General features: G+C 43.0%; 2 protein-coding genes across 2 annotated transcripts in view; both read right to left on the bottom strand.

The window, feature by feature from the left end:
- LOC146664347 (wings apart-like protein homolog) overlaps positions 1–18,593 on the bottom strand; it is a 39,343-nt gene extending 20,750 nt beyond the window's left edge. The window contains exons 1-5 of the mRNA XM_085417188.1: positions 18,276–18,593; positions 17,147–17,610; positions 9,647–10,388; positions 7,506–7,894; positions 2,505–2,629 (exon numbers count right to left, since the gene is read on the bottom strand). Coding sequence (XP_085273314.1) covers positions 2,505–2,629; positions 7,506–7,894; positions 9,647–10,388; positions 17,147–17,588 — 1,698 coding nt within the window. The 5' untranslated portion in view covers positions 17,589–17,610; positions 18,276–18,593. The remainder of the gene's footprint in view (positions 1–2,504; positions 2,630–7,505; positions 7,895–9,646; positions 10,389–17,146; positions 17,611–18,275) is intronic.
- Positions 18,594–19,179: 586 nt separating this feature from the next.
- Positions 19,180–23,653, bottom strand: LOC146664346 (nuclear factor 7, ovary-like). Its single transcript, XM_085415388.1, has one exon. It carries the CDS (start codon positions 23,474–23,476, stop codon positions 22,073–22,075), a length of 1,404 nt encoding a protein of 467 aa, XP_085271514.1. The 5' UTR covers positions 23,477–23,653; the 3' UTR covers positions 19,180–22,072.
- Positions 23,654–27,590: the final 3,937 nt, after the last annotated feature.

The following is a 27,590-nucleotide window of genomic DNA, read 5'->3' as shown; positions in this document are numbered from 1 at the left end:
CTATGCTAGGCTATCACCAGCTTCTACAGCTCCATCAACAAGCACTTGGGCGCACGCTGAGGTGGGGGCATTTGCTCGCAGATGAAAGAGGGTGCTGTTAAAACAGCGCTATTATTTTTTTTTCTGTTGACTGCTTTTATTAGCGCCATCATTATTAGCAAACTCACTCATGGGCAATCAGATAAATAAATCCCCCTTGTAAAAAGTAGTCGTTATATTCGTCCAATCGTCCAACCCTAATAATTAGAAAGGAGGCCATGAAAACTCAAAAAGCTAAAACACAGGTAGCTATCACTGAAAGCAGTCATGCCTCTATAGGAAAAATTAAACAGGTGAGCAATAAGAAGAACACCATGGAGTCTTTGCCTGCTGCAAAATTCAACCGTAACTTTTAGAGGGAGCCTCAAGTGGACATTAGAGGAACTGCAGATTTTTTTCTTAACTTGAGGGTTTGTTGACAGTATAAGAGACATCGAACATTCAACGAATCCTGAGCTGAAAGCAAGTCTCCAGCTGCAAAGATGGGATGGAAGAACAACTTCCAGGTGGAAAACCCCTGCCACTGAAATGAAAGTTAATTTAGATAATGCCTCACATAGATCATTTTGGCATGGGACCCACCTGACATGCTGAAAGAGCATATGAGGTTGCATGAGGCAAATATGAGGCAAATATGAGGCAAATATGAGGCTAATTAGGCAGATAAGATCAGCTGCGATCAACACATCTTTCTTTTTAATCGAGTTTCAGGATTTCAGCTACAACTTTAATTCCTTTATTGGCTCTGCTGAGTCTGCTCACAGTGCTGCAGCGGTCCTTTGCCTTACACAACCTTATAATAAGATGACTCCAATGCATTTGCAGCATGTTAAAGTGAGGGGAAAACAATACTGGATCAGCAGATTCCCAAAGATAGGGCACTAAAAGGACAATCAGCGGAGCAAAAGCAGCCTGCGGTATTAACTCCAGAGGCAGAAACTCTGGTACAAATTACCACATTCCAACAAATCCTGACACGCTGCCGCAAAACTAATTTGGATGCAGAAATCAGTCTTACTAATTAAAACGATAATCACGCGTCACCTTTTCAAACAAAGTTAAAACGCCTGCAAACTAAAGAGAACACAATTAACACGCGGCTGTAATAGAGAGGCGTCGCAGAGCTCATTAGGACAAACTCGGAAAAGTACGGAAGCGGCAGAGAGGCCTGATTAAAAACACTCCTACAGTTTAATGCAAGTAAGTCCAATTAATCTCTCACTTCAAGTTTTTCACCTGATGAGAGGACAGGAGATAAACACCGCCTCAGGTATGAGACGCTGGCAACTCATTTACAGTAATATTAAGATGTGCACTTCCACCGCTGCGGCTCGCTAGCATCGATCCGTCTTCGCTATGAAACGGGGACCCGGCTCTTATGAGATCAATAGTCTGATTTGCAGACGGGGAGGTAGAGGCCATTAGCAGGCAGATAAATAAAAGACTAGGAGTCAAGAAATGTTCAGAAACAACTCTGTCTGTCCCTCATCGATGCACTGATAAACCTCAGCTCTGCCCGCCCCCGCACACACACACACACACACACACACACACACACACACACACACACACAGTACTGAGTCATACAGGACGTGGGTGGACAGTCTCGTCCCCACAGGTACATTGAGATCTCTTTCTGTAACAAGTCCTGGTTTTACATTTAGAGATGAGGATGTTTCTCTGAAGAGGTTCATATGGATTAACGAGCTTCTTGATGAAACTCCTTTGTGTTTGGTTTCAGCTGATTTTCATCCGCTCATTCCGTCTGAATTCTTGTTTTATGAAGATGTTCACTGATTGGTTTTACGGGCTCTTCACTCTCATTCATCCTACAAATGTTTGCTATCAGGTTGGATGACACGCTTTCTTCTAGTGAGCACTTTGTTAAATGCTCCTGATTATAATTATGGTGACACTTTGACTCTAATCTCTGCATATCACAATTCATGTTATCCTTCTCATTATCCAGCACGAATATTACAACTGTACGCAATGATCTGCTACTTGGCCTCTAACTAAGCCTAAAGGAGACAACAGCACCAGTAGATTTTATTTACTAATCCATAATGTATGAACCGTATTATGATTTTGGCTCTTCTCAGTGGCTCCTCAAATCCTAACTCTTAAGTTTAACTAGACCATTACTTGTATGACCTTTATTGTGTAACTGATGAGCCAGACTTTCTATTATCCTCCATGTTTTCTGATGTTTATGTTTCATATCTTTGCAGCTCTGTAACTGTGTGCTTCTTTGGACCTGTCTCCGCTGTAAAGGATTTTACTGCCAAGGGGCTTCCTGGTTAAATAAAGGCAAAATAAAGTTTTAGTCTGGCTCTCTGCACGAGATTTCCTGGCCCACACGTTTGCAGTGCATCCAGGTGACATTTCAACACACTTAAGTCACTCAGCCTGTCACATAAACACTGCAAACCCTCATGTGACTCAGCAGCGGTGTCACGTCTGACCTTCTTTTGTGCACTGAAGATCCTCCGGAGGGTGTCCGGGTTCTTCTCTGCAGGTTTGCCCTGAGGCGGCCTCCTCGGGCCGCTGGCCACCACCCTGAGGCCGTCCTCTGAGAAGTCCAGGACATCTGCAGGGAAACATTTTTTTTTTTAAGTAATTAAATTTGAGATTATGTCACATCTATTTATACTTTTAAAGCCCTTCTCCTGGCCAAACTAATTATTTTTAACAGCACACATAGAAAGAAGCAATATGCTCATGAGCTGCCTGAATCTGAAAGCACACGCTTCTTCATCATGTTTAAATCCAGGAGTTTTTCCACATGAGAGAGAAAAAAAACCATGTTATTAGAAACAAGGTCAAATGAAACTGTGTGTTTGTGAGCTTTAGCTCATTTCCAGCAGTCCTAACAGTGAGCGCCTGCTGGATAGTGAAACAGGATTAGCTGATTGTGTTTGTTGTTAGAGTGTGTCCGTGTGTTCAGTCTATGCTGGCGTGTTGGCTTTCTCTAATGTTTATCCATACACAAAACAACAAGAAAAGCACACACAGCTCCAGTTTTATTCCACCCGATCGTGCCATTTTTACTTTATTCAGCTTTTTTCGTCTTGTCGTTTTGTAAATATATTCTATTGAGCTGTTATATTCTTCTGCATTTAAGATGAGTAATGTGAATGCTCCTCAAACCACCTGCGCTCATAGAAGGAAATACTGTAATAAAAAGGAAAATCCAGATTCAGAGACTCAGAGTTTGATGTAATAAAAGGTGTTTGCTTTAGTGTGCAAGAGACACGAAAAAGAAAAAACCCTACGAGCTGAATGAGGTGCAGGGCAAAATGTGTTGGTGTATTTTGTGACGCTAACCCACTAAAATAAACTGTTCAAACCTATTAAAATCTTTGCATTTCCCTTTTTAAACAAGCTGTGCTTAATGTTTTGGCTGCTGTTACACAGTAACTTCCTTACTTTTGGAATAAATGAAGTGTATCTCATCTTATTCCATTTCATATGGAATTACGGCACACTGTCGTAGCTACAGACTCTATGATGTGACCTTAAAATAATGACAAAATAAAAATCAGTGTTCACTGGAGGACCGCTAAGAATCTCACTCTCTCTTTAAAAGGCTGTTCCAGAAACAGCGCGACTGGCAAACTGGTGTCAGAGGGTTTTCCCAGTCAGACTCAGACAGGCATGTGTCAACAGGCTCAGGCAGGCGTGCAACAACCCCGTTTTATCATCGCTTCACATTAGAGCTGGGCGATATGAGATTTTTTCATATCACGATATGTTTTTTTCATTTCAGGCGATAACGATATCTATCACGATATAAGCCAAATAACTATATTTGTAAGATTTAAATGTGCCGTTGCTCACAAGTAAAATGTGAAATAATCAGCAGCTTGTTTTGATTTAAATATTTATTTCCTATAATAAGTTCAACAGGGTAGATGTCAGAGGTGTGGACTCGAGTCACATGACTTAGACTCGAGTCAGACTCGAGTCATTAATTTTATGACTTTAGACTTGACTTGAAAAAATGTTCTAAGACTTGTGACTTGACTTGGACTTTTACACCAATGACTTGGGACTTGAATTGGACTTGAACCGGTTTACTTGAAAAGACTTGATATTTTACCCCAAATATAAAATTTAACATGCATATTATATAGAGATTGAAAATGTGACGTCATTCACGGGTAGAACCGCAAAGGATTCTGGGAACTCGTGGCAAGCGGTACTAGCGCACGCAGGCTTTCAATTAAAATCAGTTAAACAGCGATAAAAAGAAACACAAAAATGTCAAGAAGCTGTTGTATTATTAACTGCAATAGCCGGTCGCATGACAGCCACGGGAAGCCGACGGGTAAAGAGATCGGTTGTTATCGGATTATGTCGTTGAAGAGAAATTGTTCAAACCATGTTTCCGAAGTAACAAAGAGGCGACTGGATTGCAGCCATTCAAAGATCAAATATAACGTCCCAGAACCCTCCAGCTCACAGGTTAGTCTGCTCCAAGCATTCCCACAAAGGTCAGTCTGCTGTTGTAGTTAATGCGTCATTTTTCTTAACATAATTGGTGATATAGGTTACAAGCAAGTCTGGCGCTGAACAGAAATTGTCGCGCTATGCTCCTTTGTTTATTGTGCATAAATAGTAAATTGTCCTGACACAATATTGCGTTTCGCTTCTGTTATTATGGTACATTGACAAAAACATATACTTTTATTCACAGGATAAAACAGTTGTTTTGTATCACTAATTGTCCAGTACGATTACAGCATACAGTATTATTGTCACTGCTACATTTCTGTGATGCTACCAGAAATTATTTCCACTACTAATTAATTACCGTTGAGCTCAAAGGTTATATTAATAAACGGTTAACGAATGTGTATTTATGAAGACGATTTGTGAGACTGGTAAACTTATGATACGTACGATGGTCTTTCGTTCTACACGGTGCATTTCAAGGTCCTGCACCCATCCGGCGGTAAACTGTACCTGGGCTTGTTGCAGTGACCGGAAGTTACTAAACTTCATGAGTGTATGCACTCACTCCAAGAACCGTATAATTATAAATATGCATATAAATATGCTAAGATGAGATAGCTGACTTCATCTAACTAGCAAATGTTGTCCAGGCTACGTTGGTGATACAGTTTTTTTTAATGTGTATGATATTTTTGTCATGCGATTTTAAAGCTGGTCCTACAACCGCATCCAAGAATAACATGCAGCTTATCTCAGAACTGTCGGTGAAAATTATTCTTGGAGCTAAGTTTAATTGAGCTGCATTTTAAAGAGGTGCGATTTCACAATTTGTGTATATTTTCTAAGTTCACTATTTTGTATGTGTTGAGAAAAACACAGATTTTAAAATTACATGGTCTAATATTTACATTTAGCATATAACTGCAACATTATTTTTTCGTTGTTTTTTTTTTTTTAAAGACTCGAAAGGACTTGAAATTCAAAGTTTCAGACTTGTGACTTGACTCGGACTTTTACACCAGTGACTTGAGACTCGACTCTGACTTGCCTGACATTACTTGAGACTTGACTTGAGACTTGAGGATAAAGACTTGAGACTTACTTGAGACTTGCAAAACAATGACTTGGTCCCACCTCTGGTAGATGTACTTAAGGAACATGAGACTTTTTCAGATAAATAAAGGCAAATATTGCAAACTACACAAAAGGCAGCCGCTAAAGCGTTTAAGTTTCAAAATAGAACAAACAAAACAGACTAAATTGTCAATTCCACTTAGAAACAAAATATTAATTGTAAAAATAAATCTTAGTTTGTTTTACAGAAGAACAGACAAAACTGACTAACTTTTGTCAATATCAAATAAACTGAGAACTAAAAGGAAATTCTCAATCTCTCCTTGTTGTATAGCTGAGCTTTTCAAACAGTTTTAACAGTTACTTTAGTCTGACAAAAGCCGAATGACGAATTAGCGCTTCCAGTCAGAGACTGAGGCTACGTCCACACGTACACGGGTATTTTTGAAAACGGAGATTTTCCGTTTTCGTTTTAAAAAATAATCCCGTCCACACATAAAGGCAGAAATGAAGGAAAACGCTGCTATGAACATGCCAAAGCAGCAGGTGGCGCTAGATTCCTAACCGTGCAGAAATGTTGGCCAATCAGAAGTCTAGAAGCCTCGGTGGGAAAAAGTAAACAAAGCTGGGGCATAGAAGCAGAACCGAGTCGTATGTGTGGAGGGACAGTAACTGTGTGTATATGTAAGCATTTAAACACTGCAGAGAGTAGAATTAACAGTATTGTAGAAATTCATTTCACTGAAACAATAACGTGGCGCACAGTGTGACGCATGCACCAGTTTATTGTATTTCCAGACTTGCTTTCGGCACAATTTACAGTGCACGCTACTCTGTTTTTGTCAGACTTGAAATAGCCGAAATACCTTCACACTACGGAACTTCTATGGCTCTTCCGTTCGACAATCTCTCCGGCGTTGGAACCATCATCTGTTTTCTCTTCGGTCACGCTCGGTTGATTTTTCTAGTCGGCACACTCATTTCCTCCATTACGCGCTGGCTGCTTCCCAAACAAACACACGTGCGGCTTGGCACTTGTGCTGTACGTAACAAGTCACGCGACGTGACGCTGCGGCTGTGATTGGTTCGGCTCTGCGCTACTTAGTTTGGATTGGCTAAACTTTTATTTTTTTTATTTTTTTTTATTTTAAGAGGACAAGAGCGGCGAGGTCTATCGCGATAGCTTAATTTCTCTATCGAGTAAAAGTTATATCGCGATACATATCGTTATCGTTCTATCGCCCAGCTCTACTTCACATATAAGGCGACGTCCAACTAAACTTGAACATCGTTTCAACTTTGCAAAACAAATAAATGTTATTCGACCAATTTATTCGCCAGAGTTTCATTTCGGTCTTCACTGCTGTCGCTGCAGTCCGTTCCCCTCTCCCTGCTCTCTGAGCACACACCTCACACACAGTGTGAAGCAAACAGAGGCGCCAGACATGAAATAACACAACAGGACCTTCCCAACAAGTGTTACACTGAAGAGATCGAGTGAGCGAGTCGAGCCGACGCTTTTCAGTCGTGTTGGCTTACGTTACCACAGATTATACTTAAATCAGAAATTTTAAATATGAAAAGACAAGAAGCACTCGGAGAATGCTTTTTAAGTAGCTCTATAAATCATTATCATCACTTTGACCTGCAGATCAATGTGTTGACCTTGAAGGAAAGGTCAAACTGAAGGAGAGGTCCATAATCAAGACACCTGATCCAGGTCGGCGAGCTGGGATCAGAATGTTATTTGATACTCAGCTCAGTCCTTCCTTAATTAATTGGATGATATGCACAGGATTAAAACAACAAGCCTGCTCATGTTACCGTAACACTTTGCACAGGGCTCTGTGGCTGATTTTGTAAAAAAGGTGGTTTCACGAGATATCCTCATCACTACATCGGCGTTATCAGTCAGGCAGTGTTGGTGTTTTAACCTGTTCGTATCCTGCTCTCCTGCTTCTCAGAGTTCTTCTTGCTCTCCTTGACTGCCGGCCTTTCCTGGACCTCCAGCATCTCCTGGACCTCCAGCCTTTCAAACGGATCTGGCGGGTCATCAGCTGGCATTTCCTCTATGGTGACCACCGGGGTCGCTGTGGTGATGGCGGCCTTCTTTTTGGCCCTCCTCCTCTCCTTAGCCCTGCCGCCGTCGTCTTCAGCGCCGTCGCTGTCGCTCATGTCGTCGAAACCGAAGTATTTGATTTTGTAACTGGACCGGCCATCCGCGCTGTCGCTACTGTTCTCCTCCTGCTGGGCCTCCGAGTCCTCAAAGCCAAACAGGTCCAGCTTACTGTCCTTCTTCGACTTGGTCTGGGTCTGCCTGAACCTGCGGAGAGGACATCCAGAGGAACGGCGTTAATATTCTGCTGAGACGACTTAATTAAAACTGAATGTTAATGTGTAAAAGTATACTTGTGGAGAGGATTTTTCATTTCAGGCTTCAGTCTAACATGTTTCATGATTAGCACGAACATGAAATGGCAAACCACCATATTCTAGTTAACACTTTCCCTCATAAAATGTATCGTTTTCAGCCCAGGTAATGAAAGCAAAATCAATATCAATTTGATTTCTTGCAGCATTTTAAAAGAAAAAAACCCTGCAATTCAGATGGATGGACTTTTTTCTGTGACCAAGGTCATTTAATTCAAATGAAAAAAATTAAATCACCGAGCGCTCGTTCTTCTTGGCAAAACAAAGGGCATTACGCTAACTGCCAAAATATTACAGTGGAGTGGAAGTAAATGAAGTCTCAGCAACTGAAATGAGACCAAAGAGGCCCACGGCCTCACGCTGAGACGGAGATATGGTAAAGATGTAAAATGTGTGAAATGAAAGGCATCATAGATGGTTTTCACTGAATAATATGTCCCCGTGCCTGTGAGAAGTCACACAGCATAAACAACTACCTACATGCATTTTTATGTATTTGCTTTATGTTTTTCTCCTCTCAAACGTCTCAAACCTGATATTAAATGACTCTTTGCTTGTTATAATAAACTACTTTGAAACAGTCTGATTTAAATCTGTATTTTCTCTCCAAGTCTGTTACAAATATTTTATTAAGCAGTTTAATATAAAATATTAAAACTCAAAATATGCTTTTAGTGGCTGCAATTTCAAATGAAGTACTCTGGGTGCTTCGTGCTGGCATGTTCAGCATCCAGGTTCTGTTTATGGACCTACTGAATCACTTTCTACAGGTCTGCTGTGGATGTGGACTAAAGAGAATGATCATCAAGCTTTGTGTCCATCACCAGATGTCGCACAACTCAGTTACTTAAAAAAAAAAAAAAAAAAAAAAAAAGAGACAGAGCGAGTTGTTTGACTGAGGGATGAGGTCGATCTGTTGTTCCTAGAGTATTTAGAAGTAGAATGGGAGGCAGAGCCTTCAGTTTTCAGGCCCCTCTTCTGTGGAACCAGCTTCCAGTTTGGATTCAGGAGACAGACACTATCTCTACTTTAAGATTAGGCTTCAAACTTTCCTTTTTGCTAAAGCATATAGTTAGGGCTGGACCAGGTGACCCTGAATCCTCCCTTAGTTATGCTGCAATAGACGTAGGCTGCCGGGGATTCCCATGATGCATTGAGTTTTTCCTTTCCAGTCACCTTTCTCACTCACTATGTGTTAACAGACCTCTCTGCATTGAATCATATCTGTTATTAACCTCTGTCTCTCTTCCACAGCATGTCTTTTATCCCGTCTTCCTTTTCTCACCCCAACCGGTCGCAGCAGATGGCCCCACCCCTCCCTGAGCCTGGATCTGCCGGAGGTTTCTTCCTGTTAAAAGGGAGTTTTTCCTTCCCACTGTCGCCAAAGTGCTTGCTCATAGGGGGTCATATGATTGTTGGGTTTTTTTTCTCTGTATCTATGAAGCGCCTTGAGGCGACTTATGTTGTGATTTGGCGCTATATAAATAAAATTGAATTGAATTGAATCTGTTAGATGGAAAACTGGGATACTTTAGACTTCCTGTAGTTCTTGTGGGATATCAGCAGGTGTAGGCAGTTACACATCAAACTGTCCACACTGTGGAACACCCTGACACACAAGGACCGCCGGTGCCCGTTAACCAACCTTGTATTCTGTTGTTCCAACTTCTTCCGCTGCCACCCGGCCTCTCCCAGCTGCGTCGTGCTGCCTGAACCGGCGCTACCGCTACCACAAGCGGGTGCTGCATCAGTCCCAAACTCCTCCACCACTCGGTCCTGGATGGTGACGTTACACATAGATATGGAGGATGGGTGCAACACTGTGTAGTCCCTCGTCCTGCCCTGGCTCCCTCTGCCACCTGTCGTTTTGTTATTGCTGTCAGATGCGGATTTGGGAAGATCTGAGCCAAAAACAGTGGCTGCGAAGCTGCTGGAGTCCGAGGCTTTGCCCTGTTTGTTGGGCCTCCTGTATGTCCGACAGTTCGAGTTCCTTTCAAGTGACGATGAGGTCGACATCTGGGAGTAATCCGACGTCTCAGTGAGGTCAGGGTTGCCCTGCAGGTCGTCGCTGTCGCTGAGGAGCAGCTGTGGAGGAGAGGGGGTCTTCTCGTGCCGAGTTTGCACCGGGTCACAGCCGCCTGCCGTCGTGACGCCCGCCGAAGCCCATGACAGAGTAGGGGCAGGGTTGCGGGGTTCCTGTGTGGGAGAAGGTGGCCGGAGGCCCATTATAACATCCCACGAGTCATAGGTGGATTCTGCCTTGGAGCCAGTCTTCAGGGTGGTGGTCTGGGCGAGGGGCTTCTTGTCGCTCTCAGAAACGTTTTGGTACCACGTGTAGCTGTGCTGGTTCTCTGACGACGAGGACAACAAGCTCTGCTTGGACTTTCCTGAGAATGAAAACAGAGTCAGAGTCAGTGCATCAAAGTCACTGAAGGTACCGGTCATTTTTATGCTGGTCCAGTTCCAGTTTTCACAAGCAAATTTGTATTAAAGATCAAATGGACTAAACTTTAATATTTGAAAGAGGAAAAGGTGCTGCACAAATAACTAGAACAACAATGAAAATACATCTTTGCTGACTGAAAAAACATAAAAACTAGACCTGTGTGCTTATAAAAATAATGAAAAGAAGATAAATATACACATAAAATGTCAGTCTTTATATGCCTGGAGGGGGGAAAAGAAAAGACCTTCACACAGAACCTTGTCTGAAGCCAGAAAAATAGTAATAATCATAATAACAACTAATTAAAAAAAATATAATAACTGCAGCTTCATTCTCACCATGACAATGAACCCAAACACACAGCCAATGCATTACACCTGGACACACACACACACACACACACACACACACACACACACACCTCAACGTTACTGAAACTATCCCTGAAGACTACGATAGGAAAGTTGCCTCAGAGAGTTCAGGCTGTGCCGAAGGTTAAAGGTGGCCACACCCAATACTGACTTTCAGGTTCATTAGAATTTTAACTGGAATTTATGCTACTGAAGGAAATTTACGCTGCAGTTTGTGACTATTACTCTTATAATCAGTAAGTAAACTGACAATAAACTTCAGGGTTTAAAGGTGAGGCTTTGCTTTTGAAACCTGTTGCAGTTTGTCTACAAACCAGAAAACACAGAATTTAAAAACTAGACAAGAACATGTTGGTTAAACTGAGAAACTTTTCTGCCAACTTCCACCTCCAATGTTCTCTGAGCCGGACTCGAAGGAATGAGACACCGCGTGGTTCTGCATGATGTGTTCTTGAAACCGAATGCTCAAACTTGTTTAAGCAGCTTAGATCTGCTTAAACATCTGCTTGCCAAATAATTCCCCCTCATTTTATTTCTTTAAATTTGAAAAAAGAAAGCCCCCCAACCACACACACACTCTATATGCCCTACATTCACTTTACCGCTGAACTTCACAGACACCTCGGCACAATGATGATGCACCCAAAGCTTACACCATTTCAAAAAACACCGTTACGCAATAAAAGCAGGTCACACACACACACACACACACACACACACACACACACACAGTCATTTGCCAGCAGCTGTAATTCTTCAAGAGAATCAAAATGGGTCTGGAGCCACTTCCAGGACAATTCATGCCGTTTGGTTATTAGCACCCCCGGTTATTTGTGTCACTTCTGCCGTGGCACATAACTCACAATGCTTCACTTTCCCCTCTGAGCAAACAGGAAATTGCTTCACGCTGTAGCGTCACATAATATCAGCTTCTGCGGTTTTTGATTCAAGGTTGATTGGTAGCAAATCTGGAATGGAGGCAATTTCAGTTACTTCAGCTTATGATTCAGACTTTATTTGACAAATTAAAAATAAAGAGAGAAGATCAAACACACAGAACGAGCGAGGCCCCCAGAGGACTGCTAAAGGTCCTTAAAGGCCCCACACTCCAACGCCACCAAGGTGTGTACGTCTGTGGACACAGGTCTTTTTCTGGTTAAGATCTAAATGCTGTTTGTTCGTTTTTTCCCCAAAGTGTTTAATCTGATATCAACTGAGTGTAAAACGTATAAAGTGCTATGATTCCTCCATGACTTCAAATATTTTACTGTCCTTTCAAAGCGTGACGTGAACCGAGAGCTGCAGATGAGTCATTTAGTCTTTTCTTCTCAGCCCTCCAACGATTTCTTCTAACTTTATCAAAACAAGTCCACGTGAACGACGCCGTGCAGCTCTGAGGGTTTCCGTGGCTACAACTCAGGTACAGACACAGGTTAGCTATTAGTGTCTGCCAGTTCTATGAAAAACACTCAAGTTATTCTGACTAAATTAACCTAACACATAAATTAATTATCGGACACCTTCATGACGGCTAACCACAAGCAGGGTTGGAAGCAGGCCTTTCTGAGCGCCCTCCAATCCCCTTCTTTTGAACGTGCACGTGTAAAACGTCAAGTCTTAACTAAAGGATCCCAGATAAGCTCTGAGTTTGGCGTTTTTGGAAACCAAAGGGCTCGGGTTTGTTTTTCCAGTCATGTGCTGTTTTTACTGCTGACGCGGTTGCAAAATGTTCTAGTGATTAACACACTTTCAGTTCTTTGGCAGATGGCAGAGCGAGGAGCAACACACACACACACACACACACACACACACACACACACACACACACACACACACACACAGTGTGTGTTCTGTAGCCTACGAGAAACTCAAAATGTTGCTCTGAAGCCGTTTGATGATGGAAGCTGATCGCCTTGCATTCCTTTAAAGCCGGGCAGATAAAAATAAGAGTCTGGAGAGGTGACACCTCGGGAAGGTGCAAAGCCGGCAGTTTGCGTACTTTGGCTTTGCGAGGCAGATGGGGCTTGATGTCAGTATGTGTTCCAGCCTGTGTGGGTGTGCGACTGTCTAAAGGGTTTGCAGAGCGGTGTATTAAAAACAAAAATTAGGCAGCACAGAGGTACTCTGTGTTTAATCTTTAACCAGGTAAGAACCACCAAGTCAGAAGGACTCTGGGCTCCAACCTGCACGAGCCTCCAAATGTTTGTCTTGAACTAAAAGTTTAAAGATTCCTTCACTAAAGGAAGAAGAGTCCTACTCTCTGTTACCCTCAATATCATTTAATAACCCGTGTTCATTAACTGTGGAGCCAGCCATTTCCCCCATCAACGAAGACTTGGTTTGTCACCAGTCGGCTTCATTAGTTTCCCTTTTTTTTTTCCCCTTTTTCTTTTTTTTTTTTTTTTTTTTAATCAGCATTAGTTTAGGACCGAGTTTAGTGTTTGGTTTAGGCTCTCGTCTTTGGCAATAACTTGTCTTCATTTTATTAAAATGCCTTCAAACGCAGCAACTTTGTGAGCTTCAGTAAGTTGGATTCTTTCTACAGCAGTGAAACGTCACAGAAAGTGACTCTGAACTCTGAGAGCGCAACACGTCTGTGACGGGCAGATAAGAGTGAATGTAACCATTAAGATTCTTCTTAGATTCATTGTATCTGAACTTGCCCAGCAGGACAAGTCCTTAAGAAAAAAATTCTGTGGCAGATAAATTTAATTTTATTCCTCCAAACGGTTTTAAACGATGACGCAGCAGCGCTAAATGAACAGGTGTAGCTTCTCAGAATGCCAAATATGACAAACAAAGCAAATTTTCTCATTAAAGTTCAAAATAAAGCTGCATCTTAAAAAAAAAAAAAAAAAAGAAAGACTTCACTCTGACTCACCCTCACACTGCAGTAGTACAGTACAGTAGTTTGCATTTGCTCAGCTGATTATTAACCACCTGGTTTCGAATTGCTCAGTTTATCGGACATTCCGAGTCCCTTCAGCTTCAGAGCGCCCTTTCAAAACAGCACAACTGCACCACCACCACCACCTTCTTCCCCCGACTCTGACTCTCAGTAAATGTTGACACAAGAAGCCCAATTTCTGATCGTCTGTGGCAACAGAAGAATCGAGCTCAGCTGAGTGATCCCGCTAAAACATTTTCTCCTGCAAATTGAATCCTGAACCGTCTTCTCCTCTGTTCACATCAGTGGCGAGTCTTTGATGGTTTCTATTAGGGGTCGGTTTTTAATAATCGGTTTATCGATTAAAATCGATTCTGGACCTTGTGAATCGGAATCAAATCGATTCTAGAAATCAGTGACGACACCCAGCCCTAGTTTCTATCGTTGCCCGTCACATCACCACATCGCAGAAAGCACTTCCTCATCATTAAGTGCGAACGGTATGGGGAGAAATTTGACTCAAAAGCTTCGCTAATGCTACGGTATGATCCACAAGCGTACACAAAGATTTACAAATATGTGTAGTGATTTGTGTGCAACGTTTGAGGACTCGTAAACGTCTGCGGCTTATGATGCAATTTAACTGCGCGTAAAACGTGCCTCAATGCGAACCTGAATAAATACTGATCACTTAAACACAATTTCTGAAGTTCAGCTTTACTAATCAGATTATTTTCTCTTTCTAAGACCTTTCTTTGAACGCAAATGTCTAAAACTAAACGTAGCATCCCCGTCACTCACAAAAGCTTAACTGCGTGTGGACGCATCGCCTGACACGCACAGATCACGTCACATGCCCTCGTGGGGTTTGGACACAAATTTCATGCTGCCAGCTTTGCACAGATCCACAAATGTAAGCTGCTGATTTATTGGTTTTCTTTGTTTGTTTGTTCAAAGAAAGCAGGCAGTCCTAAATAAACAGAACAGCCTGTGACCCTCAAGTAGAAACAGAGTTAACAATTACAGAAACTACTCATTAGCCTGTGACAGTTAATACATGGCTTAAATAAGCTGCTGCATCCTGAAATGTTCAGGATTAGACATTAAGCTAACAATAATGTAAGCCTGCTGTTATTACAGAATAGTAAGATTAGCATCAAAGTGCTATTTCCATTGCCTGGATTACATGTATATTCAAACGGTACAGAGATCAGCTGCATATACTCACTGCGGAGCTCAACCATTACGCTCCCTCCATCTGGAGCTGTGCACTGACCCAGCAGAAGAACAACCAGCACGTTGCAGCAGCTTATTTAAATAATATTTTAACCTTTATAGCCGGGGTAGGAAACTCCAGGCCTCGAGGGCCGGTGTCCTGCAGGTTTTGGATCTCACTCTGGGTCATCACACCTGACTCAGATGATTAGGTCATTACCAGGCCTCTGAAGAACGTCAATACATGTTGAGGAGGTCATTTAGCCATTTAAATCAGCTGTGTTCGATCAAGGACACATCTAAACCCTGCAGGACACTGGCACTCGAGGCCTGGAGTGGCCTATCCCTGCTTTCTAGGCCCCTGCAGAGGTCCCAGTTTTACACTGGGACGTCAACAAAGCCTACATTCGTGCATCTGTGCACCACGAGGACATGTGAGGTGATCTGTGCGTATCGGGCGATTCGTGCACTCGTATTAGTTTTAGACATTTGTTTCCACAGAAAGCTTTTTCTAAGGGAAAAATCTGTTTGGTGAAACTGAACTTAATATATGGTGTTTAAATGACCAGTAATTATTCAGGTTTGCATGTACACATATGTAAACCAGTCCTGCATGTGGTCAGATTGTTTTGTATTTTGCATTGAAGAAGGTAATCATCTGGGAGTCTCCCAATGCTGCTGAGGATCAGACGATATGGACATAAAAAAGGAGAGCATTCGGGGAAGAGCGGGAAAACAAATCACAGAACTTCCTACAATTTCTAGAAATGTTTCAGTAACTCGAATCAGCTATGAGTTGTATGCTGGCGGCGAATATCTGTGGGTATATGAGGCAAAACCTCACTTCAGCGCACTCTTATGGGCCAAAACAGGGAACAGAACAACGGCAGAGTCCGTGGGAAAAACTTTGAAGATCAAAAATGCAGCCTGAAAAGCAGATGGTGGCTGCAGTGGACGCTTTTCATTGTTTTTAACACTCTTCTTCACTTTGCTCTTCTGCAGAGCTGACTGATGGTAGCTCAGACCTGTGTAGCACAACCTCAATCGACAACAGCTTTCTCTGCAGGTAGACGGACCATCCACAGACCGCCACTGGACTGCAAAGACGCTAACCCCACTCAACCACAATTCTACTCCAGAGGGTGAAGAGCTCAGAGTAGAGCTGCTGCTCTTCCATGAGGCTGATAAAGCAGTTCGAGAATCCGACAGGATGCCTCCTGGATGAGCTGTTTTGTGACATCTTTGCTGAAGGAGACCTGAGAGAGGTGTGTGCCTCTGCTCATATTAAATCCTTGTTAAATACAACCACACCAATGTTATGTAGGTCCCATAAGACATTAGAGTTTGAAAGGAGGAAAGTGATGAGGGTTAGACATCTGCCTTCAAGAACAGGAAAGTAAACAGCCTGCAGCTAACCTTGCTGGAGTCTGTTTAAAAACCACAATACCCCTCATCTCACCACTGCAAACACAACGGTGGCACGTTCAGCGTACCTGTGGTGTAATAAAGCCAGCCAAATGTGCTTGTTACTCACAATCTTTACAGCCCTTTGTAAGCTGACAAGCTTAAATGTACTTTTGATTCACAGCCACGTGCTATTGACTTGTTTAACTGTACAAACAGACCACTCTGAAAGAAGCCGTCGTCAGCCCTTTATTTTATAAAAAGAACCATTTCATCAATGACATTATCATATTTATCGAGTCAACATCTGCAGCCTTTGAATGCAGATAATACACATGTTTATGGCAGGGTTTAACTTCAGTGTCATGCTAGCTTCCCGTCAGTGTGGCTCGGTGTACCATCAGTGTGAAAACAGCCCTCTGAGCCATCTGAGGTGCTCGCTGGGGCAAAGCTCGCTGTGAGGAGCGAGCTCGCATCTCTGGCAGGCAGCCAGAAGCAGTCACAGAAAGCTGAAAGCGAGTCAAGCTGACAGGGAACGGCTGAGAGGGGTACAAACGGGGAAACTGATTTCTCTGTGTCTAAAATGATATCACTGCCAACTGAAAGGGAAGCAGCTGGAAGAAAATAACGAACATTAGACTTTTCTTCCAAGTTTAAATGACTTCACCCTGATGTGCTTGACACGCGATGCAAGACACCCGTGTCCTGAGCTTACTAGCTGGCTCATTTAAACTAGCAAGGCTGTGAATGTCACCTCTTTGGCGTTACACTGACACACTGCAGATTTAACTTTCAGGAAAATCTTAACAGACTGTGTATTACCTGTGCTGGCACTGCTGCTGTTGAAGAACCGAAGGGTGTCGTCCATCGCCCTCGGCTGGGTCTTAGATGCTCCCTGGAAGCTGGACCTGCTCCCTGTATCCGGGGACACCCCAGGTCGTTCTGCCTGGGGCGGCTCTGCTGAGGCTGGCTTGGCGGGAGACGACTTGCTCCCGCTCCGGGACGACACGGGCTTGGATTCCTCATCACTGTCAAACCCAAACGGGTCATCCAAACCGTCCCCGCATGGACGGGGCCTCTTATACACCTCCAGGACTGAGTCATTCTTGGGAGCGCCAGCACGCTTTGAGCCCACCTTGGCCTTGTAGGTGGTGTCACCCCATTTGGTGCTCAGGGTGCCTCTCTTGGTGGAGAGAACTTCGTCAAACTTGGACGTGCCCTCACCACCCTTGCGGCTGTAGGTTTTACCAAATCTAGATGTCATTGTTGCATCTGGGTCATATTCTCTGAAAGAGGAGGACCAAGGAGTAGAAAGAGAGGGCATCTTAGGCGAGACGAACATGTATGTGATTCTCTAAATGTAATTTACAACTTGATCCGGAGCCGCCAAGAGAAATACACAGAATCAATCAACATCTGTAAAATGAAGCTCTGCTTTTTTAAATTTTATTTACAGGCAAACTGACAATTAAAAAAAAAACATATTTTTTGAAAAAGAAAGTCGTTTATTCTTAGGTTAACACAGGGCAGAAGTGCCAGCTAACAGCCGGAGTACTTCTCAGCCAGCTGGTTATACAAAACAAGGCTACCATTAGCTTAGCACCATGCTAACCGTGCTCATTTGCAGCTTTCTGCACAGGTTGGTCGCTAGCATAAATATTAATGAAAACATAACAAATTTTACAAGTGGATATCACGTAGAGCAGACTGGGTTTCCATTTAAATGCGCGGTGAGAGCTCTTCTACATCCCTGAAGTTGGTATTCAAGCAAGTCGAGTGTCAGCCGTTAGCATAACCAGTAAGCTCAACACAGAGAGCGGAGTTAGCTCGAGGCTAATGGCTAACAATAACTAAAAACTGACATGGCGTTACGTCGAAACTCCAAAAGAAAAACTCAGAGAATATCCTGCATTAAAACTGGCGCTGTCTGTTTTCTGGTATTTTCACTTACTTGGTGAGCTAAAGGGCCGATCCGCACAAAACACGCTCCAGCCGCAGGACGGCCGTTAAACGGGCACAGGAGAGCCGGGCCTGCTTCCCCGATTCAAGCAGCCCTGCACAGTATAAACAAGGCCGAACGGACGCCGTTAGAGGCCGATCGGTGAGTTTGAAACCGAATGTGACAAACCACAGACCAAGGCTGTTGAGAAAAGAAGCCCTTTAAAGATCCATCTAATGAAATCAGCTCTGCTTTCGAGTTAAATCTCACTCGATTGTCTCCTCCGGGCTGCGACGAAGGCTTCCATTGGACTCCCCCGCGGTGTCAAGCTAGCCGCGAAAATACTGTAACCGGAAGTCACGCGGCCGACATTTCAAAGTAAAAGCGTAAAATTGGCGCATGTGAACGTAATTTCCTTTAAAAGTAACTGATCTGAACGCTTTTGTAAAGACGGAGCAATTCGAAAATGTGGATTTAATGGTGAACTATTCGTCTATATATTATTCACTGTGACGCGGATTTATTATTTTGCTAAGTTTCTGTAAAAGCGAAGTTTTTTGTCCAATTTTACATTTTTTACATTAAGCGGAACTGCTTTACGTTACGTTTCAAACTTCACACAAGTGGCTTCATGAATCTTATCGTTTCAAATGCTGCGTTCAGGTAAACTCGCAAAATTCACTATTGTAGACACTAAATGCGACACAAATAATTGTAGAGGCTTTTAAAGTCTGCAAAAAAATCCAAATGAGTTCAAGAATCACCAAGTTAATAATTTAAACCAATCTAGTGAATTACTAACGTATTGTTAGTAACTTATTGTTAATAATTCACTGAAAATGCAAAACTACTGTACTTTTTGTTTACTTGGTAGTCACAGTTTAAAAAAGAAAAACCACAGTGATATACACGATGAGCAGTTTACTGAAAAAGCAATCTTCCACTGTTCACCAGGCTGTTCATCAGCTTTTAAATAAAAAGCAACAGAATCAATGCAAAAATACTCAAATCCATTAGTGCACCTTGTTTAGCCGTTCACATAAATAATACACAAACCAGCGTCGAACAAGCAGCAGTGTTCATTGTTGCCTTCTGTAAACAGATCCCTACTGTGATTTATACAGGTCTTATAAATATTTTCAAAGTGTTCATTTAAGGTACAACATTTGGCAAGATTACATTTAAAGTCAAAATCATTTGTTGTGCAACACAAATAGTTCCTCTGTTGTGTGTTTCATGCAACAGCTGTAACCCAAACTGACCCAGTTCTGGATGGAAATATTCAATATCCTCTGTTGTGTCCCGTGGTGCAGTCCCACATGAGAGAGTGGTATCGATCAACCAGACTGAGGCCACGGCAGTCTCCACGTTACTTGTTAGAGGCTTGAAACTCGTTAGCTGGAGGAAAACAATGCCACTGTCACACCTGTGCTGGGTGGAGGGGGTAATGTCCTGTCTCTAAATGGAAAAGCTACACTGTGTGACAATTTGTCCACTGTTTCAAAGACAAGCTTCCCCTTATCAATAAAATATAACACACTCTTCTCTTCTCTCTAAATCCATCAAACACGATAGAAAGAATAACATCTCAGAACATGAAGCAGCATCTTTGTGTTTGTATTCTGGACTGTTGGGCGCTACTTTGATTATGTGATATGCCCTGAAAATCAAAAAGATTACATAAGATTAATGATAGCATCAAAAAAGAAACATTAAGATGATGAAACAACTGAACACTAGATGGTAGTTATACTTCATATAATTGTGTCAAAATCCATATTCATGATGGTGATGAGTGTCTCTTTGAGGAACAGACAGAACGATGACAAATAAAAGAGTCTTAAGAAGATTCGCTGCTTCTGGTCCCCCATTTGGTGCTTTGACGATCAAGGTCACAGCATATGATCACTGAGCTCTATGTGAACTGTATTGTCATCCAGGAAGAGACCCCTCCCATTAGGAAAGGATGCTTTATCAAAGATTAAAAATAATCACTTCAAACAACCTTGCATTAATTTGTAATGAGCATTTCCTCTGTGGTGACCCAAAACATGGGACTATTGGATTTTCAGTTCTACGGTGTTGTTGTCACAGAATGGAGAAGCCTCTCTTTTTGCTTTTCCAAAATTAATGAAGTTCAATAGATGTTTTCGGCACAACTTCACCTGCTGGTGCAGGGAGTCGAGCACAGAGTCTGAAGAGTATAAAGTTCCAGCGACGCTGGAAGTGCACTGAACAAATCCTTTACTTACTCGTTTCATCAACACTTTAAACTCCGAGTGCTGCTTCTGCTTTAACCTCTTCAAGTTACTGGAACTTCCTTGGAGAATATCAGGGCCATCATCAGTATACAGTTATTGTTGAAAGGTCTCTGCTCCTTTTGAAGGCTGTCGCACTTGGTGCTGTGTTGTGTCAGCAGTGTTTCCACAGAGGGTGTCACCGGCTCACCTGGAAATATAATTTGTGCCCATGCCACCCACACCCATGCTGCCGGGCTACTGTTAATCTTACACCACTGAATAGTAGTGTGGAATTTAACTCAGTGCTTTTAGGCCTCAATCACACAGGCCTAGAGACCCGCTGGCAACCTCTGGTTGCTAGGGAAAAATCTGTATTCTCCGACCATTTGGAGAGTGATGGTAAATGGCCTGTATTTGTATAGTGCTTTACTTAGTCCCTGAGGACCCCAAAGCGCTTTACACTACAATCAGTCATTCACCCATTCACACACACATTCACACTTGTTAAGCAATTACAATCTGTCAAAGTGAAGAAACGTTCCTTAATTAATACCTTTGTATGATTCTTGTTCTAGTTTTCCTTATTTTCTCGTGTTTTCACCTGTACCAGTTTCACCTGGTTGCTCGACCTTCTGGCTGTCACCAGGTGAAATTGGTAGCAGACAGTTCTGCAACAGAGCTCTCCGTGTTGTTGCTGCGGTCGCTGGCAGACTGCTGCTGTTAACTAGAGTTTGCATTAAGGACACAAAAACTTCACACTTACTCTCCAAGCTTTAGTAAAACTTTAGTAAAAGTGTGAGAGTTGGCAGAACATTTGGCCTTCTCTATGGAAACTACTGGTTACCGCGGCAACCTGCTATGATCAAACAATTTAGAGGAGATCCTGGTGCAGCTCCATGCACTTCTTTAAAAAACACTTTCGTGCCAGCAAAGTTTGTAAGCCACTCGTGAACAACCCAGGGGCTCACTGACTTTAGGCCTGTGTGACGGGAAACTTATTTAAATACTATTTACTATTTCATTCTACTTACAACCATTATATTCTACACTTAAAGCTTAAGCTAATTCTTATTTTTCAAATTTTAAAATATAGATCTATTAAATTATTGTGCTGTGTTGTGGGGGACAAAGCTTCACATTCATATAGACGTTGGTAAAATCATCTGCTGCTTAAACTTTTGTACTACTATTACTTTTGCTTAGGTAAAGAGTCATTGTAAAATGTTATTGACTACACTTCTTATCATCTGCACGAGTCTGTTTTCTGCTCCAGTTCTGGTCACTGAACAATCCTGGAAACACTCCTGGTAGCAAACTACGAAATGTCAACTAAGGTAGCACAGTGTATATAGTGTATATTTGCACTTCAGCTTGCCAGCATGTGCAAACTGAAGAGCAGCAGTATTTACACAGTAACAACGCGCCCTGACAAGGCTTTATGAAACCATTTCGGGCTATGAGCACGTTGACGAAGGATGCCAGATTTGTGACTGTGCCTCCATCTGTCCTGTTTCTAATCTGTGATTAAAGCTGTGCTCTTACATGGTTAAAGCCCAGCTAGCCGTAACTTCACTCCTCCTGATCTGTCAGCTTTCTCACACACACTTTTACAGGCACTATTTTCAGAAGCTGTGGGTTCCTGGTGCAAAGATAGGGGCACAGTTTTTCAGTGAATATGTGTGTGAAAGTGTGAATGTGTGTGTTTGTATCAGGCTCCAAAAAAGACAGCTTCCCTTCGTCCCAGTCCAGATGAACTCTGACCTTCTTGACCTTCTCTGTGATGGAGAGAGCGATGTATTTGTTGGTTGGGGAGAACGCTCTGTATCCGGCATGGCTGCATTCTACGCTCCACACTGTGGAGCCCACAAATTCTCTCCTGCACATAGACTCTGCTATCACCCCAACCTCCCAGTCCTTGTTGTCTCCAACCTCCACGTCCCAGCTGTGAGTTCCCGAGTTAAAGCCCTCAGAGCCCAGGACAGAATCCCAGAATTCAAACCTCTCCGGGTTTTCTGGAAGGAGCCTTCTCTTTCCGTGCCTCACGCCAGTCAGATCTTCAGACAGAATGAGCTCTGGATTGGCTGAATTTGGATCCAGAATCACAGGACTGTAGGAGACCATGTCTGTCATCTTATTCCAGATGTTGAAGGTCAGGTTGCCCAGGTGTTTGGCCACATCTATCAATGCTCCTGAGCCCAGCTGTGGATCATCCAGCTGGGGGTGCTGCTGGACTCTTTCCACCACAGCCTTGTAGGTCCTCAGGAAGGATGGATCTCCAGCTCTGAGGTGCTCCTCTGTGGCTCTGACTGTGTCTGAAAGATTCGCCATCTCCCTACACAGAGCCTCCATCTTCTCCTTCATCACTTGGCTCTTCTGCGCCTCTTCCTCCCGCAGAGCTAACATCCGTTCCTCCTCTTCCTCCTCTAGGAACTGGTGAAGCTTCTTAAACTGCTCCTTAAGCCTCCTTTCTATCTGCAGAGCCTGCACTTTAATGTGCTCTGCTGTTTGATGTAAGTTCACTTTAACTTCATTAAAAAGCTTCAGCTTGTGCTGCAGAGGGTTCAGGAACGTGTGAAGCTCCTCTCTGTGTTCCTGTGCAACTTCATCAATGGGTCTGAACTGATGGTCGGCGTGGATTTTTGCATCCCGACAGATGATACACGCGGGCTGCTCATGGTCCAGACAGAAGAGTTTGAGCTTTTCAGAGTGCAGACTGCAGAGACTGTCAGACCCCGATGAAGCTCTCTGACTCTGCAAAAATCCCTCACAGAGGTTCTTCAGTGCCCGGTTACAAGGTGGATCACTCCACTCGCACACTGTCCGACAAACCAGGCACTCTTTGATTTGCTTCTCTTTCCACCAGCTCTGCAGACAGGCTTTACAGAAGCTGTGGCTACACAAGAGGAGGACGGGATCTTTAAAAATGTCATGACAGGCAGGGCAGCATAAATCCTCCTCTGAACGGAAAGCCATTTTCCCCTCAGCGACAAAGACACCTGGCAGAGACGGACAGCAGGGAGGAGGCAGTGCCAAAACCTTCCCAACAAGTCTTCGGCAAAATCTTTCCTTCAAGCGTTCTTAATTTGTAAGATCCCAGTGCTCCCGGTATTCTTGCTGCTGCTCAGCGCGTCAGTGTAAAGGTGACGCTTTCCTTCCCTTTACTGTCAAGAAGTCGTGTTTCCTGATAGTCGTGTTTGTCAGGTGAGCCAGAGTGGGTGGAGCTCTGTCAAATAACTGTAACACTCCAGAGACTTCTCTTACACCGCTCTCTGGAAACTGCAGGTGCTTGCACCTTCCAAATGCTCTTAGCTTTCAGTCACGCACAGACACCAGCGGCATGTGTGAGCATGCTGTAGATCCGTTAAATGAGATCATGAGATCTACAGCATCTCTTGGATGAGAGAGCGGACTGATAAGTTCAGCTTCTTCCATAAACACAGATGTCTGCTAATCAGTGCAAAGTAACGGAGTAATAAATAAGAAAAGTGCACTCTCTAAAACTGGAAGCTTCTGTACGCCACAGAATTCCTTTAAAGAAATGCTCCAAGCGGCACGAGCACATTGGAGAGGTCCAAGCTGTGTCAGAACACCTGTCAGTCAAAGAGACCACGCACTTAACTTCAGTATCCAGGCGAAGCTGCAGAAAGAAACTATTCAGGCTTTAAATATGTTTGTTTCAGCTGTAAATCTCCAAAGGTTGAACAGAATCAACCTTCTGGGATCTACTTACCTGGACGGTTGAGAATGCATCAAGACGTTTTAGCTGTAAAGTTTTCATCTCAATAAGTGTAAGAAAACTCCTTTTTGGTTAGTTTGCCACAAAAATCTCCTTTATTGAACTTAAATACACAATGACTTCCTATTTTTCTCCCTGGTTGTCTTTGCCTCACCTGCTGCATGTCGGTGGGGCTGAGCACACAGTTTGAGGAGCTTTGTTCCACATATTTATTTTGTCCATCTCACAGCGCACCCCCTGGTGTCATTTCAATAAATTGCAGTACAGTGGCATTTCTAAGAAGCGAGCATGCTGTCTGCAGACACGCTCTGCTGCTCTGATGTCTGACATGGTTTGTTTTGCTTGAAAAAAGCCAAATTATGGGAGCTGAAGATGCTTCCCTTTGGTTGCTGCATGTGCAGAAACACGTGGGAGATGTTAAAGTGGAAAGTGTTTCAGCTTGAACACAAAGCTTGCAGGTATGCTGACTCAACTTCACTTTAAAAGGAGGAAGGTGTGGAGGAGGCAAAAAACTGGGCTATCCGGTATGTTCCTAACTAACGCTAAGTCAGACCTGCCTCACACACACCCAGCAGGCTACATGTTACATGCTACTGCATTACACCATAGATGTATTACCATAAAGCAAACAAGAATTTTCAAGAAGCAAAATTTTTCCACGAAGTTGAAGCCGTGCCTCCATTATGTGTCACTGAATGTGATCTGTTCTGCTTCTCCTCATATTCTGTGTACACCTCTGATGGTGGATGTCTGTATTAAATATGGCCAAAGATTCAAATCATAATGTCCATAACATGGATGCGGCCCAGATTAAGATGCAGAATGATTATTTTTGAGCACCAAATGAGAATTTTGCATTTGAATGCTTTGTGAAAAACTAGTTTTTGAAGAGAGATGGGGGGACAACATCAGAGATGGATGGATGTCCCAGTACTTGTTGACATGCACCCCGCTGTGGCTGTCTGTTTCTCCGGGCCACTCAGGTCATGTTGGCAGCGACCCTGAAAAATCTTTCCAACAGTTACTGAGGAGCACTAAGCCTGGATGAAGTCCCTGAGTGGCATGCTGTGGCCCCTGTGCCAGCATCAGCCTTCCTGCCAGCCTTCAGACCAAAGGTTACTGTACCAGGAGGAGGTGGGGGTTTGATATTCTGACAATAAACAGATTTCAGATCTTCGCGCTGTTGCCAAACGCTCCCTGAGCAGGAGCTGGTTGTTGAGAACCTGGCAGAGCTTTGCAGTGACACCTGGAGAGTTCAGGCTTCACACAGCTCTGAAGAATAAGCTGGCACAGCAGCTGGCAGCAGCGCTGGCAGTGGCTTCTTTAAAAACAATTAGGCCTTTGACATTCGGCAGACAGACAAAGAGAAAGATGAGTGCAGCCAAATGACTTACCACCCAATCAACTCACTTTCTTAAAGAGATTAAAATAGAGGATTCTGGGCAATACAGTCAGTCTGCTAACAGCCGACAGAACAAACATCTAAGGGCTGAAACTGACATATAATAAATCATCGTCTGCATACAAAGAAACTTTTAGTTACAGAATAACCATTTGTCAAAAAAAACCCAAAACACTAAACTAACAAAGACAGCTTGGTCACGAAGCAAAACATCACACTCACAGGCAGCCTGTTTGTTTTATTACAATAGCTTTTATGTGAAGAAAATGAGGTACAGCATGAACAGGAAGTGGGAGGTGTTCAGTGTCCACGTCAAATATTTCACAAACTGCTTTGTTACACTGGAGCTGGATCATAGTGTTAGTGACTGCTTTTACCAAAGGAAGCAAAACTATCTGAATAAATGAATCTCTGCTCCTGGCTTTTGTGATAGTGAACCAATATAGATTTTGTTTTTTTGTTTTTTTGGCTAACTATGCAACCTATTCTCTGTTAAAGTTTGATTTTAAGACCCTCAGAGCTGGAAATATTAGGCTTCTGGACAAAAAGTGACATGGAAAGCCTTGTTTGGGCCCTTTTAATAGGTGGTAAAACACATACATAGTGGCTGAAAACCCATAATATCAGCAGCTGAAACATACCGAACAACATTCAGGACACAGAGGCATTCCCAGGTTGTAGGTCTGCTCCTCCCAGCTAGACACGAGGCTCTACCCTGTGGGCCTCTTCAATGACTGTCAGGCTTTCAGTCACTATTTACAGTCTGTGGCTGTGCTGTAGGTGAAGGCAGGAATGTTGATCGACCTGAAAGTGGTTCTAAATACATGTTTTCCCCCTCACACATCCTTCCACACAGATACACACAGGTACATCCTCCTGTTAGGCCTTAGTGATGGATTTATCACTGCAGTCATGTTGCCACAGAGTGAGTGAGCTCAAAGAAAGCTTTTAGCTATTCTATGCTGTGATTGAGCAGGAGTCTCGGGGAAGTTTGGGTCAGTTTTGCAACACTTCCAGCCGTAGATGTGAAAGAAAAGAAAAGGCATTTCGTCACTGTGATTCTAGTCTCTCACCACTAGATGTCAGAATTTACAAATAATCTATTTCTGCTTCATCGTCTTGTTCTTCTGCCTTCAGCCTTTTTATTTTTCCTTCATTTTGGAGCTGCTGATGTCTCAGTTTCTGTCAGTGTGTTTCAGGGGTAGAGATGTGCATTGTGACAGCTTCTCATACTAATAGCATATAAAGGAAAATATTAAAAAATGCAAAAAAAAAAAGAATGAGTTGCATTTAAAAAATCAGTGAAAAATAAAAATTTTGGATATTTGGGGTGGGAGCACAAAATGCACAGTTGAGCAATGACGCGATGATTGTGTCTTAATGTTACCTGTCGTTGGTTTGAGGCTTAGGGTTCATGTGTGGTCAAACTTTCACAGGTCTCTCTGCAGTGCTGTGAAAAACGAAATACAACCCACAGCTCAGCAGCTTGTAGAGGCTCCTTCAGCAGCAGTAAGTCAAAGTCATTGATGTCTGCACGACTTTGTTGCTGTGGAGGAATTTTGTCTCACACTGCTTGACTTCAAAGAGGTTTTCAGTGTTCGTTTATGCACAGCTCTCTGAAGGTTGCACCACATCAGTTCTTTTTCTGCCATTTTCTTGTAGACTTGCTGCTCTGCTTTCATGACCTCATTTTGGCCAAGCTTTAGCTGTGAAGCAGGTGGCCTCACATTTGCCTCAAGAATAATTTGTTATGCAGACGAGTTCATGGTCAAATGAGTGACAAGGTGCCCAAAACATCATGCCTGCTCCACTGTGCTTATAGGTGCTGTGTGCTCTTTTTAGACAGCAGATGTTTTCTCCTGGCAGCCCGTCCAAACATGTTATGTTCAGTTCATAAGAAGATGTTGTGTAGAAGGGAGTGTTTTTATTAGAAGTGCTCGCAGCCTTTA

This window comes from Rhamphochromis longiceps, linkage group LG8 (assembly GCF_057381845.1).
Source record: "Rhamphochromis longiceps isolate RC_006_pf linkage group LG8, R_longiceps_female_GT1.1, whole genome shotgun sequence".
NCBI lineage: Eukaryota > Metazoa > Chordata > Actinopteri > Cichliformes > Cichlidae > Rhamphochromis > Rhamphochromis longiceps.
The sequence above is the reverse complement of the archived record's forward strand: the minus strand, read 5'-3'. Positions and strand labels throughout refer to the sequence as shown.

What these genes read in the sequence shown, in the direction of transcription:
- LOC146664346 (XM_085415388.1), bottom strand. Translation starts at nt 23,476, where the DNA reads ATGGCTTTCCGTTCAGAGGAGGATTTATGCTGCCCTGCCTGTCATGAC.